General features: G+C 49.1%; 1 protein-coding gene across 8 annotated transcripts in view; it reads left to right on the top strand.

The window, feature by feature from the left end:
* Nucleotides 1-15,383, top strand: part of DYSF (dysferlin) — a 107,756-nt gene that overhangs the window by 75,264 nt on the left and 17,109 nt on the right. For all 8 annotated transcript variants that reach the window (XM_049795826.1, XM_049795797.1, XM_049795774.1 and 5 more), the window contains 6 exons: nt 729-899; nt 1,464-1,606; nt 4,159-4,298; nt 6,181-6,269; nt 6,539-6,634; nt 10,272-10,413. In XM_049795826.1, the coding sequence (XP_049651783.1) occupies nt 729-899; nt 1,464-1,606; nt 4,159-4,298; nt 6,181-6,269; nt 6,539-6,634; nt 10,272-10,413 (781 nt within the window). The remainder of the gene's footprint in view (nt 1-728; nt 900-1,463; nt 1,607-4,158; nt 4,299-6,180; nt 6,270-6,538; nt 6,635-10,271; nt 10,414-15,383) is intronic.

Below are 15,383 nucleotides of genomic sequence, written 5' to 3'. Positions count from 1 at the left end.
GTCCTTTTCACCCAACCGTACCACCTTCCACATCGCCAACATCCACGAGCACCAGCTCGGTCTGGATCGGAGTGTTGTGTTTTGGCAGGGTCTTGGTGCTTTGTCTCTTGCCGTCCTTTATTTGAGGAGGGAGAGGAAGGTTTGCTCTTGCTTTATTTTATGCCAGTATGTGGACTGCGGTGTAACGACGGCAGAGGAGACAGCACAGAATAAAGGTGCTTAGAACTGGAAGGAGAGGACAAGGAGGCTTTGAGGGTGAGCCTCTGACCACAAGCTTGGCCCAGGCAGGCTTGACTCCTGTTTTGGACATTTGCTCTTTGTGCTCACAGAGCAGATGGTTTTCCAAAGCTGTCATTTCTCCCCCTTTCAAATTCCATAGCAATGATGATTCCTGACTCTCACCTGCTGCTCTTTTTCCCTGGATATTGCAGTGACCACCGTCATGCCTAATTAGCAGACAGAGAAACTAAGCAGGGGCAAAGTTTTCTCGAGGATAATTCAACCAGGCAAAAATAATCCCAAGGCATGCTTGCTTAGTTGCATTTCCACGTGCTAAGCCAGTACAACACAGCACCAGTAGTGCTGGACCAATGTGACAAAGATGCGCGGCGGGTGTACTGTCCTTCCCGGCACTGGTGGGTTGGGATGGTGTGTGGGTCCGTTTCCCGTGGGGCTCTCGGCAGCCTGAACCTCCATCTCATGGGTATTTCTTGGCTCCTGTTGTGCAGGATGTTCGAGCTGAGCTGCACACTGCCCCTGGAGAAGGACTTGAAGATCACACTCTACGACTACGACCTCCTGTCGAAGGATGAGAAGATTGGGGAGACCGTCATAGACCTGGAGAACCGGTTCCTGTCAAAATACGGGGCGCGCTGTGGCCTCCCTCAAACCTACTGCATGTAGGTACCTCTGTGGGCTCGGGCAGTGGGTCTCTGTATGTGCCAGGGCTGGGCGGTGCTGAGCTGGCCATGGGGACCAGGGCGATGTCTCAGCCCAGGGGTCTGCTGTCCCACGGGGACCTGACCGGTGCTGTCCTTCACCGCAGAGTTATGCCTTGAGAAGATTCACACCAGAGAAACCCCACATTTCAGGAACTTCCCTGAGCTCTGGCTCTCCTCCAGAAGCATGAAATGCCTCAAATAACATAAGTGTCCTTGGGGAGATCCTGTTACGGCCCTGATACCTCTCGGGCACACCGTGGTGAGGACCCTCCCCATGCACAGGGCCAGCTGAAAGGTGACATGATTGGTCTGGGGGGGCTATCAGGGCACCCCAGCGCTGCAAGCTGGGGCTAAATGGGCTGTGGGACATGCAGCTCCGTTCCCCAGTGAACACGCAGCAGAGCGAGCTGCACCTTCCTCAGACCAGTGCTCTTTAGTGTAACGCTGTTGCTGCCCCTTGTTGAGGCTGGAAGATGTTTTCTCATGTGTCGAGCTGCTCTTTTCCCTTCCGTTTGGTTTCAGCTCTGGACCCAACCAGTGGCGAGACCAACTCCGTCCTTCCCAGCTGCTTCACCTCTTCTCCCTGCAGCACAACTACAAGGCTCCCACCTACAAGTCCGACCGGATCATCTTCAGGGAGCAAGAGTACATCCTCTCTGAACTGGGTACGGCAGTGGGGGTGCTTCAGGGTAGCAAATAGCTTTCCTTTATCCAGAGCAAGGGATGGACTTGGAGGTCATGAACATACCATGGTGGGGGGTATCATGGAGGCCAGGACTGGGTGATGAGCATGTCCCCGTCCTCCCCACCTTGCTCTCCAGGTTGGCTCTGCACTTCTTCCAAGCTTGGCTCTGCCCCAAAGACTACAGGTTGCAGCTGGATCTGCACCAAACCCTGGGGTCGAACCCAGACCTTCAATCCAGCCACGTTAACTCTGGCCTTGAGTGACTGTCCTTTGCTGCTTTGCAGCAAACCAAATACAGGCAGGCTGGGAGCAGCAAAGTCCTTCGCAGCCGGAGAGGCTCCAGCCTGATCTTCCAGCTGCTGCTTGGGCTGGTTGGAGGAGCGGTTGTGCCTTTTGCATCTCTGCGTTTTGGGGCTGGAGTCACTAGAGGGAGACAATATCATACGCACAGTGCCCAGCACATCGCACCATGGCTCATGCCTGGGGGGGCGAGGTGTGCTCCAGCTGGAAGTGCAAAATCAGCCTCTGAGAGCAAGGAGAAAATATCCACCGAGTGCTGGGGAGGCATTTTCTTGTTTGCACACCCCCCCTCCAACACTGACACCTGTAATATCCTGGGCATCAACTTGTGCCTGTCTAACTGGCATCCTTAGGGCAGAAGTATGCTTTTCAGAGAAAACTCTGCTTTAAAGCATGGAAGGAGTGTTTTGGCCCAGGGAGGATGTGAAACCCTGCTGTACATGGCCCAGGAGCTGCAGTTTGACTTTACTAAGGCCACTACAGTATTGCAGAACCATCAAGGAGGACTTGGCCTGCGGAGGCACGAGGCAAGGCACAACCCAGGACTGATCCCTCTCTGCTCTTGGGAATCAAGGCACAAATTCACGGTTAGGAGGAGGAGGAGGAGGAGTGGGGAAGCAACGGCTCCTTTGCAGCCTCTTGTTATGTGAAAGGTTTTCAGCAAGGGCTGGAAAGGTGTTAAACCGAGCGGGGTCTTCCCCCCTCTCCCAGCCCCTGCCTTTCACCTTCCTCTGCTTTAATGGCAATCAGTTCAAAAAACAGAACAAAGTCTGATGCTTGACCTCAAGGAGATCTGGAAACCAGCTGTGTTCGCAGAGCAATGTCAGATCTGAACCTGGCGGTATAAAGTGAAGCTATTAAACACGAGAGCATGGGTTTTACAAGCACTGCACCCGGACCATTATTCCATAACCCCCACATTTGTTGTTTTCTGAGAGGGGCTTTTTCTTTTTCCTGTGCATACACACACACACACACACACACGCACACGCACGCCAGGTTTCCACTGCTTGGGAAATAGCCCATATGTCTGAAGTTAACCACTTCAAGATATTGCCAAGAAAGGAGCTGGGATATATCACCTGAAAGTTGCAGAGCTGTAATAATATTTATGGAGCACATTTCATTTCAAAGGTCCTCGAAGGTACATGGCCTTGAAATGCTGTGGCTGAAAGGGAACTGTCTCGGGGGTGATGTCCTCCACCAGCCCCAGCATGGCATGTGGGATGGGGAGGCAGGAGCGGGCTCAGCCAAGGCCAAGTTGGCCATTCTCCATCCCTGGATGGATGTAACAGGGACCCTGAATGCTGGGACAGAGAAGGGAAGAATGTCCATTACAGATAGGTCTTGTCTGACCTATTTGTGAAGGAATTAGGGTCTCATGTGGAGCGGGTTGAGAAGGCGGAGATGGTTTCAGGTCTACTCACGGATGGCTCGGCGTTTGCTGCGGCTGTCGTGCATTAGCCTGTTTGGATGAAAGACCACAAATACCCCAGTGGGAGCAGTGAGGACCAGAGCAGCGACTAAGACAAGCCACTGAGCTGTGCTGGTGGTGTCTGCCTGGCCCTCCTTTTCCTCTCATTTCTGTCTTTCACCTGAACCCAGCGGAGAAGAAGCGGGACCCCGTTGCGAGCTCAGTCCCGCCGTACTCCTCTCTGCCCAGCTGAAGACTCTGGATGGTTTTAAATGATGGGATTTAAACAATATCCATCACACGAGTGCTTGCAAACTGCACTGGAGCAGACCCTTTCATCTCCCCTCCCTGAAGAGCTTTGATCACACGTTAGATAAACCTCTGCTGGGGCTGGGAATGGCAGCAGAGCAGCAGCCTGGGCTGGAGGGCTGCTGGGGACCCTGCAGCCCCAAGTGCTCTGAGTTTAGGGGGCCTGGACCCTCGAGCAGGGTCAAAGACTGGACTCTCCCTTTTCATTGCTTCAACTTGGTCCTTGCAGTGTTTCACTTGCTGTGATCTGGGGGGGGGACGACTTGCACAAGACTCCCTGCAGGTCCCACCGGGTGGATTTGCCCACATGTCCCACTGGGAGCGGGTTGCCCTGTGCCCAGGAGGGTTTGTGATGACAGCGGATTTGCGAACCAGGGCTGTGCTCCTCCTGCTCGCTCCTGGCTGCAGCGAGGCTGGTGGGCTCCTGCTTGCTCCCGCCGGGCGGTCAGGATCCGGCCCCGCACAGCCGTGGCGCGGCGTGACGCCGCTTTTTGTCTGCTCTGTGGCAGAGGACGGCAAACCCCTCAACCCCCACCTGGGTGCAGCGGAGGAGCGTCTCGCCCTGTACGCCCTGAGGAAGCAAGGGCTGGTGCCGGAGCACGTGGAGACCAGACGTCTTTACAGCCCTCTCCAGCCAGAAATCGAGCAGGTGGGTGGTGTGACGTGTCCAAGGCAAGACCGAGAGCATCATCTCCTCTCCATCCAGCGTTAACCAGGTGGCTGGCTCGCTGCGGAGCTGTGCTGGGGGTACCTGCCCCGGGCGATGGGCTGTTCCCAGGGAGGGGAGTCAGCCTGTGGGACAGAGCGGAGCGCTGGCTATCAAACACAGGCTGGAGCTCAGCTCCGGGACTGACTTGCTCAGGGTGCTTGGGAGATCGATTCCAGTCTCCTGTGCTCATTTTCGTCAGCATTTGCTCACAAATTTTTATTTTTATTTTTGTTGTTTTTTTGTTGTTTTTTTTTTGGTGGGAATGCCATTTCTGATCTGAAAGTCTTAATGCAGAATTCTTCTACAATGGTAATGATACCGCAGGCTCCTTTGGCAATGCAGCAGCATGATTTCTGCAGCACGAACCCACCCTTGGAGGTGTAAAGTGTTAGTACTGTTGCAGACTGGATGTGTTTAGGCCAAATGAAAACTAAATGGGCTTCCATCCAAAACCAATCAAAACCCAGGTATCTGTCCTTGGCCTAACCCCTTTTCCTTGATTAACACACATGTGTACTTTATGCATTTGGATCAAAAAATGCTGCTTCCTGAAGAACAAAATGATTAATTATCATCTGTCGTACATGTTCCAGTTGCATTGCAAAGGCAGTTTCAAGAGACCGGCTCTGCAGCTGCTGTAAATGTGCACAGCCACTGATCTGCACCGCTTCAACCTTTTCCCTTCTGTGGTTCATTTTTAACCAGCCCACCACTCCAGCGGTGGGAGAGGAGGGTTGTCAGCAGAAGTAAATGCACTGGCAACTACTCTAATATCTTTTCGTGTTAATTCACCCAGTGAAAATGATGATTAGAGGCAGGAGGTGGCTGCTATCGGTTGGCAAGTGGGTCTGTGCTGTACTTACAGGTACAGGTGTCATGGTCTTGTTGGACCAGCCATGGAGAGTAGGAAGAATTCCTCTGTGACATGGGGTTGCATACGGGCAGAGCGGTCGGGGTCTGCCCTGCACCCGTGCTTCTAACGAAGAGTATCCGTGGGGGTGATGCTGGGTCCAGGGTATTAACCTGTGTGACTCAGTAGATGCTGCATTCAGGGCAGTTCCCTAAAGCATGGCTCTGACCTGCTCCAAAGCCACAGAACAGGCTGGCTCTGTCAGGCTGTTTGTAGTGAGCTAAAAGCCAGGTTGGGCTTTTAAAGTTTTCTGCTGAAATGGAAGATTTTTTTGCCAAAAAGCAAGCAAACCACAAACCCTTCTGTGATGGGCTGATTGTCAAAGGATGGCTTTTTTTTTTTTTTTCTTTCAACCCTCGAGACTGCACAATAAAATATTTTATTGGCACCCATTGGTGTTTTACAGTAAAAGAGACCACCTAAAAACACCCCCCCTGAGATTTCAGCTGCATTTCTGCTGCTCTCTCCCTGGAAGTATTTTGTGAATGTGGAATTAGATTCCCTTCTCCTCATCCCATCCTCCACCGCCATGGTCAGAAACCCATAAACCAGCTGTCCAGCTGGTGACACCATGGAAGACAGGTGAGCTGCTTGCTTCTCCCATGGAACCTCCCACGGACCTAGTCTTTAGTCTGTCCCTATCTAAAGTCAGTCAGCCATGGAGAGTGCACCTTCAGCTTATCCACACCAACCACTTATATATTGCAAGCCATTAACATATACCCAGCTATCACTAAAATAATTTTAATATAATACTTAATGACATCTTTCCATTAAGGAAACTTTAGGTTTCAATGAAGGAACACTGGAGCACTTGATATTTTCTCTCTCCACTACTAGGTCTTACTGAGGAGGTGAAGGTAACCCAGTTAGGAGGCTCACCAGGCTTTATATGTCTTTCCTTCCATACAGGGAAAGCTGCAGATGTGGGTGGACCTGTTTCCAAAATCTCTGGGTCAGCCTGGCCCCCCTTTCAACATCACGCCACGCAAAGCCAAGAGGTAACTTGTTTTTCATTTCTTACTCAGTGCGGTGCTGGTTCCAGCACTTTCTGTTTGTGAGGGTTAAGGAGAGGGCTTGGAGATGTCAGATGGGGAGGGATTCACCGACCCAGCTGAGAAATGTCTATGTGGGCTCATCTTCAGAGAAAGATGAGTCACGTCTCAGCTCTTTCAGCTAAATAGCTGAGTAGCACAACCAGGCCGTCTAGGTGGGCTCTGGATCAAGATTTCCACCCTCTCATGTTGCTTTTGTTCCCGGGACTGTCCAGGTTCTTCTTGCGCTGCATCATCTGGAACACCAAGGACGTCATCCTCGATGACCTCAGCATCACAGGGGAGAAGATGAGTGACATCTACGTCAAAGGGTAAGCCGCCACCCTGCTTCTGCGTCCTCCGGGTACCATAGCCCGAAGGCACAAGAGCAGCAGTGAAGGCGTTAACGTGGCCCTCGCGTGAACATTACTGTGGCAGACACGAAGCCGCACTGGGATGAAGGGACCATTCACACCTCTCCAGTTATGGATCCACCTTCTTGGCAGACTCGTCTCTGCTGGGCTCATAACTGCTTCACGCCGTCAAGTTTTTCTTTGCGTCTCTTGGATGCTACCATGACAATATTTACATTTAGAGAGATAAGATGTGGGGAAGCAGCCTAGCCATTGGAGAGAGGGGCACATAATCTGCATTTCCACTGCCGGCTCCTTCCCAGCTCCTCTCCTGGGACAGCCATGGGCTTGTTCCACATACACAGGTTGGCTTGTTTGCGTTGCTGCTTTTTTTGGAATTCCCTTTTTTTCCTTGAAACACACAAAAATGTGGCAACCAGCGGTAACTCCTCTGGCACATTCCCTTCTCTGCCTGACTCCATTTATGTTTTATCTTGTGTAAAATGGTGCAATCCCAGCCAAGGGACTTACTTATTTTGTGCGTTCTTTGGATTTATGGACAGGAAGAGGTAGGATTTTGAAACAGACTGTAAATCCCTTTTTTACAATCCCAATTTTCCTCCTGTAAATCCAGAATGCGTGCTGCTTACCTGGTATTCACATCAAGTGCATTGTTATCAGCTCCAGCTAAGCTGCTCTGTGCACTTTGGGGCTCTGAAATAGTAGTGCTTGCAGGGTGTTACCGGGAAAGCGAGAGCATCCAGCGCTTGCTGATAGCCCTTGCCTGGCTTTTAGCATCCCCAATGACCAAGCAAATCTCACAGTGCTGCAAATGAGTTAAAAATCTTGCTCAACTTCCTCGTCTTCCCCCCTAAGTGGCTGCATCACCAGCATCTCTGGATAAGGCCTGCATAATCCTATTGAGAGGGGAGGCAATGGTCCTTCTTGTGCTTAAGCATCCGTCCTACAGACAGGGTGTCCGGTGGGCAAAGGGACCTTCACCGCCACGGCGTGGTGTTGCTTTGCTGGGGACCTTTCCTTCCATCCGCTGCTGCCTCCTGAGCGGGGCTGGAGCCTACTTTAGGGTGAACTCAATGGATAAGGAGCTTTTACCTGTGGCTTTCCTTCGGAACATCTCACAGTGCTTCTCTGAGGAGGCTATTGCCAGTTCATTCTCCATTGTACCCATTAGGCAAGGCCAGGGCTGTAATCTCAGTCTCTTGGACATTATCTTCTACATAATATGTAAATTATTGTCCGTCAGTTAGGTGGGTAAATGAAAGAGGAGCTTTTCTGTTATGCCTGAGGCAGTTGCCATTTATTTTATTTAATTTAATCAATTATTTATTGATAGTCTTATAATAGCATGAAGAGGTCTCAACCAAGTTTAGGTTGTGCAAGGCTGAGTTCAGAGAGACCTTCCCTTCCTAAAGACTTGTGCTGTAGGCATACAAAAGGGTGGTAGCGTGGGGAAATCATATTCATTAGGAACTGAAGATGGTTTTTGGAGTTAACAGCCCTCCCTGTCACTGTCATAGATGGAGGATATTTTTGTATTGTTTTCATAGTCAAATTTCCAAATTAAAAGTTTTACTTTACCCAGAGGATGGACCAACACTGAACCAGGTCACACGGGAGGTGGGAAGTTTTCACTCATCATCTTGCAAGTTTTTTAAGACATTTCAAGGTAAAACCAGTATTGCTTTGACCCAATTGGACTCCCCTTCCAACCAACCACCACTACTCAGATTTATGTACTGTTATGTGGCATCTTTAAAACTCACCTGCGTGCCCTTTTGGGTTCCTAAATAAAAGGGTGGGCTGGGTCCTCCAAAATCTTACACTTGTGCTGAGCAAAGAGGGAGGTGTGCTCCTTTTGAGAACAAAGTTGCCTCTTAGATTTAAGAACCTAACTTTGCCTTTGGATATTGCAGATACCTGAAGTTGCATGGATTTAAAAAATACTGGGTGAATTAATGGGCTAAAAATACACCCAGTGCTGTTAAGTACAAAAACATTCTGCATAGCTCAGAAAATCTCTGACCTGCAAATTATTGCAGTCTGGAGAGGTGTGTCGGGAAGGTATCAGGATGTGTTTGCTCCAGTCTCTTACTCTTACCTGGGTGTCTGCTGTTGGCCCTGGTCAGAGCCAGGATACTGGGCAAGATGGACCTTTGGTTGGTCCCCATGGCCTTTCCTACATTATGTTTGTAATTCTGGGGCACCGTGACTTGAATGCTTTTGATTTCTGTCATCTCCTTCCTGCAGTGGGGAGAATGCAGCAAATTCTGCAAGAAAAAACCAAAATGTGTGCTAAAGAGGCATCCAAATCAAGCCATTTATTTGTCCTTTTGTTTGCCTGCAAGGAGAGGGCGCTCACACTGCATCCTCTGAGGGGCCCTGCCAAGCTTTGAGGGATGGGGATAAATACACAGGCTTGCCATTTGCATCCTATCAGATCAAATCAAATAATCCAGCCACAGTTGAAGTATTATTAGTGTAACCTCATCACACAATTCCCACTGCCACCAAGCCCTGGCTATGCGTGTAGCACATGTGCATGTGATGTGTACCGTAGGATGAACTTGAGTAGACCTCTCTTCCCTGTCTCCCACAACACATTTGGGGTGGATTATGTGCTCCTCTCAGGCACTGGAGAAGAGGGAATCATTTGTATAGCTGGGCAAAAAAGCCTTATTTTCAATTTAAGTGGAAAACAATCAAGCAAGATAATTGTTTTCATTAGAGATTCCCTCTGAATCTTCTGGCTTTCCTCCAGAAGGGCTCCAAATACACAAATGGACATGTTTTATTGTTTTGTTTTGTTTTGTTGATTGCTGAAGACTGAAAAATCTTGGACAGGGAAAGAGGGCAGAATGAAAACCCCACAGTTGCAAAACTCACAGCTGGAAAAAAGTAGTTGTTATGGAAAGTTTTCCCTTTGCCCCTGGACTGGTTGTGGAGTGACCACCGCAAACTCTTTTAGACCAGGAGGGAAACTGTGCTGCGAGGAGCTGCCTCTAGCAGGAGCGGCTGGGAACCACCCTGGCCACATCAGGGTCTGGCCTCTCTGGGATTTTCCCGGGGAAGAACTTCTTGGCCATTTAGGACTTTCACATAATATGTCTCAGAAGTTGACAGAGAACGGAGCGAAAAAAATGGCCCTTTGGTCCTTTAGCGTGGTTGCCTCATCAACAGGACTGGTGTAGGGGCTAACTACAAGGTCAGTCTGGTGGGGTGGCTGCAAAGGGGAGAGGAGCTCTCACCAAAGCAGGTTAGAAACTGATGTGTGCTTATGGATGGGTAAGTGACAATTTCAAGCCAGGGCTTAAGGTGTTGTTGAGTCTTTAAAACACCCATAAAAAACAGGGGAGGGAAGCGAATAGATTGCAGAACTGCTCAGGCTGCTACCACCAGCACCGGTTCATCTCCCAGCACTGCAGGGACTGTTGCATTCCCTCTCAAGTCTCCTATGGGCTCCAGGTTACCCCTACAGATAGCAGCCACAGGGATGAGAGACACTTTATTGCCTGCTCGTGGCCTCTGGGATGTTGAGCAAACTCCAAAATCCTTGGCGTGTTTCTAGTTTTTCATGCAAAGCGTTTGCATTTTGCAGCTGGCTGGTTGGCCACGAGGAGAACAAGCAGAAGACAGATGTGCACTACAGGTCTATGGGAGGAGAGGGCAACTTCAACTGGCGATTCATCTTCCCCTTTGACTATCTCCCTGCCGAGCAAATGTGTTACATCGCAAAAAAGGTGAGTGTCCCCGGACAGACGTTTCTACCTTCTCGTAGTAACTCTGGGGTGAAATGTGCTGCATGATCTAAGACCTGTCCAACTGCAGCACAAATGGAGCTATGCAAGACTCAGCCTCACCTTTGTGTTATTTGAAACACAAAGTTGTGGACAGGTGGGGAAACTGGTTTAAAAAAGTCCACATTTTGAATACAACATTTGTGGGGTCAGAATTAGAGGTGGCTTTGTGTAAAGAGTCTGGAGAGACTGACCCCCCAAGAAAGACTCCTCTGGACTGGAGGCAGCTGAATATTGGGGCAGCAGCGTCAAAGTACTCTCCGGTTTCCATGGGACTTCCAAGATGCCTATTCAACAACATGGTTATTCCAAAGATGGAGATGGCATTTCCATGGGGATGGTCGGGTATGCACCTCTGGTCTCCAGCACAGCATAGTGGGCATCGTGCTGTACAGTAACTTCACAGAAGGGCTAAAGAGGGGCGAAAGGAAGGAGCTGCCTCCAAGTGCCTGAAGGGATAAGCAGGAGGGACATGTAGGGGAACATGGGTTGGGATGTACCATTGGTGCAGAGATGGGAAGAAAAGCTTTGGTTTGGGATTCAGATGCCTTTAGTCTAATGAGAGCTGTGTACTCATTTGGGGAGCTAAAAGTGGACGTGATTTTGGCCCCCTCATTGCTACATCTGTAGTTGGCTGTTGCTTTTAGTGTTCCTTAGATAAGTTAGTGCAATGTGATGATCAGATGTGGACTGGGAGTCGCACAGAGGGAAGGAAACGGGGATGGAGTTCGGGTGCCTACATGGAAAAACACTGGTGAAAATTGGACTGGCTCTCAAGGAATGCTTTAGGGGAGGGGGACCTATTCACTTAAATTTCCTGCTCATCACCTGGAGATTAAGAGGAGTATTGTTGGATCTGTGTGTCTGCTTTCGAGACTCGGTCTTGTTTTGTGACACCTCCCTGAAAGCTCAGATCCCTTCAGCCACCCAACCCCGAGTCTTTTTCCCTGCTCCCTGCTTTGCCGCTGTGAACTCAACGTCGGTGTTCGTTCGAATACAAAGACACCTCGCTGCAGTGGGACCATCTGCATCCCCAAGGCTCACCTGGGACCCCCATCCCAGGTTCTTTTGTGGGGCTGGCAAGGTCCCAGCAGAGCCTGGGTTGGAACTGGAGCTTTGTTGGGGAAGATGCTGAGTGAATTCCCCATCCCTTGAGCCAGACTATCCCCGCGAGGAGGCCTGGCTTCAAAATGAATCGCTCGATAGTTAAACTGATTGACAGAATCATAGCTGTACCCATTTCACGCTTCATGTTAAACAAATCAAAAGTACAGTGTGTACTACATTCAATTATCCCCCTTTGAAAAAGCAAAGACCCCCCTATAAACCGTTTAAGAAAATACATCCCACTGTGCTGATATTGATTCTCCTCCGACCACATGTCTGCCAACACTGTATCAGAAAATAAACAGCTTGTAAAACCTCTCTGTAAAGGAAAAAATAATGAATGAAAAGCCATGCTTTGTATTTGTGGGACACATTCCGCTCTGGCAATTTTTGATCTCGCCATGTGCTGTTTGAACTCCAGGTTCATTACTGCTGCTGTAAAAGCCCATGCACCGAACTTTAAACGCAGGCGATGGAAAGTGGAATTTAAATCAAAACGGTCAGATGGCAAATTCTGAGCTGCTAAAAGCCACCTGCACCCAGCCTTGCTGGTGTTGGCCCTCGGAGAGAGCACTGCTGGGAGAAAAGCAGCTTTCAATTTACTCTCCTTTGTTTGCTCCACTCGCGGGAGCTCCCTTTGGCATTGCAGGATGGACCGCAGGAATGGGTCACCCCAAACTGGATTGCAAGTATTCTCCCAAAAGAGCAAGGGTGTCCCTGGGCAGCCGGGTGTCCGTGATGTTTAGTTCTGGTGTGCACGTCTGGGGCGAGCTGGGAGCCCGCAAACCCAGGGAAAAATCAGGTGCCACGTGGTGGAACTGGACCCTGAAGCCTTGGGATGGCCAGCAGTAGCCAAGATGGTTTAATCTTTGCCATGGCACTGGAAGTTTTGGGAACTTCATCTCCAAAGCTTCGAAGTGCTGGGAGTGCTTGGGGTTTCAAGGCTTCAGTCTTTCCATGGGGCACCTCCAGGGAAAGCAGGAGCCTGTAAATCCTGTGAGCATCAATTCAACTTACAGATTGGAAGCATAAGCTCTTATTCCTGCTTTTCTAAACATTTTAACCGTTTCAGAATGTTTTTGCATCCATATCTTCTCTTGCTGCAGCAATGTTATAAAGATTTTGCATCTCCTTCTGAGAAAGGAATTTACCCCATTCTGAATTTCAAAAAAAGTCCCACGAAAGTGGAAGTCCATCTTTGGGATGGCTCTTCTGAAAATATGTAAATGCATGTTTCTTTACATCCTCTCTGAGCATTTATCCAGAATTTCCTTCTTCTGTTCTCGCTTCTTTTTGTGCCATCTTTACCTAGCAGACACGGACAAGTCAAGCCACATTGTCTGCATGGCCACAGCACGCTTGCAGCTTGCCGAGTCCTGCAAGAATACAGTTTCTTAGGTTGCAAATCATGCAGTTGTTTTGGTGAAAGGGTCACCTTGCATGTTGGAGCACTGTTACTTCACAGGGGGAGCTAGGGTAGAAAGGTAGATTCAGCCCCTCTGTCAGGTTTGCATAAAATTGCGTATTGACTTAAGTAGGGGAGGAACAGGCAGGTCCAGGTCCCAGATGAGTACGATGCTCTGCTGCCAAGCAGCAGAGAGAAGAGCAGATGACTGCAAGGTTTAAACTTCAGATACCCAGGTCTCATCCTGGCAGGTCTCGACTCTTGCAGACAATGTTATCAGATGGTCATGGCACAACCGGAGTCTATCGAGAGCAATGCCGAGATAGACTAGATGTGGATCACGTTTCACTGGGCGCCCGGTCAGAGAGGCGCTCAGCTCCCACGTCTCGCAGGCGCTGTGGAGGTGGAAAATGCATGAAATTGATTTTGAAATGTTCAGCTTCAAGTGCCAATTACAGCGGTAGCTGAATATAGCTGCCAAATCTGAATTCTAGATGTCCTCTAGGGCAGAAAAAGCTTGACACTGCATGTCTGAGCAAATGTCATCTGCATAAATGAATTCAGGGTAGAATTTCAAGTGCATCTCAATACACAAGTTAAAAACTATTGGTGCTCGAGTGGACCTGGTAATAAACCACTAGGCTGGAGCTTCCAAAACCTGGCTGGGTTGTTCATATGCCATCTGAAAAGTGTTGCATAAAAGAAACTCCAGGAGATGAACATAATGAGTATGGGAGCACTGTTGGCAATTTCAGATCCATGTCATGCCATGTCATTGGCAGAAACCAGACCAAGGAACATAGCTGTTGTCTTCATACTTGTTCTGTTACTAGACTTCAGTGTTAGGTGTCAGCAAGAAAATGAAGTATTGATGCCAGAAGACAAAATACTCTGTTTTGCAAAGACAAACAGAACCATTGGAAGAGAACCCATCCCACTACTGTAGAAGAGACTGCGAGCAACTGCCTGGTTTATTCAGTGGGAAGGTTGGGGCAGTTGTGGGGAGGCTCTTTTTCAAGGAGCTCTACATTCATTTCGTTTCTTCCACTTTGTGCTTTCAACTAAAGGGACCCATCCAAGTTTTAAGCAGATTAATTGCAACCTACCTAGGCACAAAACCACACTGACTTTGAGTTAGAGGTCTTTTGACATCTGGCAGTGGTGGGTGCATGCTGCTCACATGGCTAGAAGTAGGTGGTCCTGTAGGATAATCTCAGAATAACCCTGTGGCTGTGAGATATTGGTGATGCTTGCACATCTCTCTCTCAATAATTGAGACCCTGTTTCTGCAAGGGGAAGCTGAAGTCTCCAAGTTTGCTTGCTGTGACATTGAATATAACAACAAACCTGACATTTGGAAGGTTTTTTTTTCTATAACTGATCAGCTGGTGGCATCCCAGAAATCATACTAGAGAGAGGTCTTCAGGAGCGATACGAGAAAGAGGGAGGTTTGGTGTCTTAAACCCACCTAGAGAGAAAAGTGCAAAGGCATTTGAGAAAAAAGCAGGGAAGAAGGGGCTGTAACTCGCAGCTTGTTTTGTTCTATTGCTGAGTGGAGCCGAGAATAAATTCCTCCCTCCCTGGCGCTGAGGCTTTCCCAGCTCCATCTGGTTTCATCGAATCTGGTTACTTTGTCTGCAAATTCACTGTAGTGGCCTGACATCTTCTTGGTACTGACAGCTCTGACCTGCAACAGTCCAGACCCTCACCTGGGGTGGATCAGCCGGTGCATTTTTCCACACCCAGCAGATTCGCACCAGCTGGGAATGAGGAGCCGGTGCCAGCGGTGGGGCATGCAGGGACGTCCCCGTTGCAATTGATTTTGCATGGGGGGGCTCACGCTGTGCAGTGGTGGCTTGTAACGCGATGCTTTAAATCACCTGAGAGCTCACGGGCAGCCTGGGCTCGGTGTAGCTGTCAGACAGGGCGAGAATTTACCCTGCAGTAAGTGTGCAGCCTCTCTGTTGTTTAATTTTTATAAAAAAAATAGGCAGGTGTGTGAGGTTTCTGCAACCGCGTCCCTGTTTCATCCCCTTGTCCTGTTACATCTGTGGCTGAATCTCCAGGGTGTACCAAGAAATCTCTGTGCTCTGTCTGGTTTTGGTTTGAAATTTTGCGTTTGAAGCACTGATTTTTGTTAAAAAACAGTTACTATTTTATTAGATTGAAATTTTGATTCGTCTTTGGTGCCAGAAAGCTAAAAAAAAGGCTATTACCTTTTAATTTTGGACTTTTTCCTCTCCTGTTTCCTGTCCTTTATTGTGTCCTTCCCTGTTTTTCTTGGTGACATCAGAAAGCAAAGCAAAACACAAAGTGTTCCTTTTCCTTCCACATTTAGCCAAAATGCAACATTTTGAAGGGGCTCCAAGTACATTTTTTTTTCAGAGGAAGGCAGAGTTAG

This window comes from Accipiter gentilis, chromosome 3, assembly GCF_929443795.1.
Source record: "Accipiter gentilis chromosome 3, bAccGen1.1, whole genome shotgun sequence".
In the NCBI taxonomy this organism is placed as follows: Eukaryota; Metazoa; Chordata; class Aves; order Accipitriformes; family Accipitridae; genus Astur; species Astur gentilis.
This window is presented reverse-complemented; position numbering and strand designations above follow the sequence as displayed.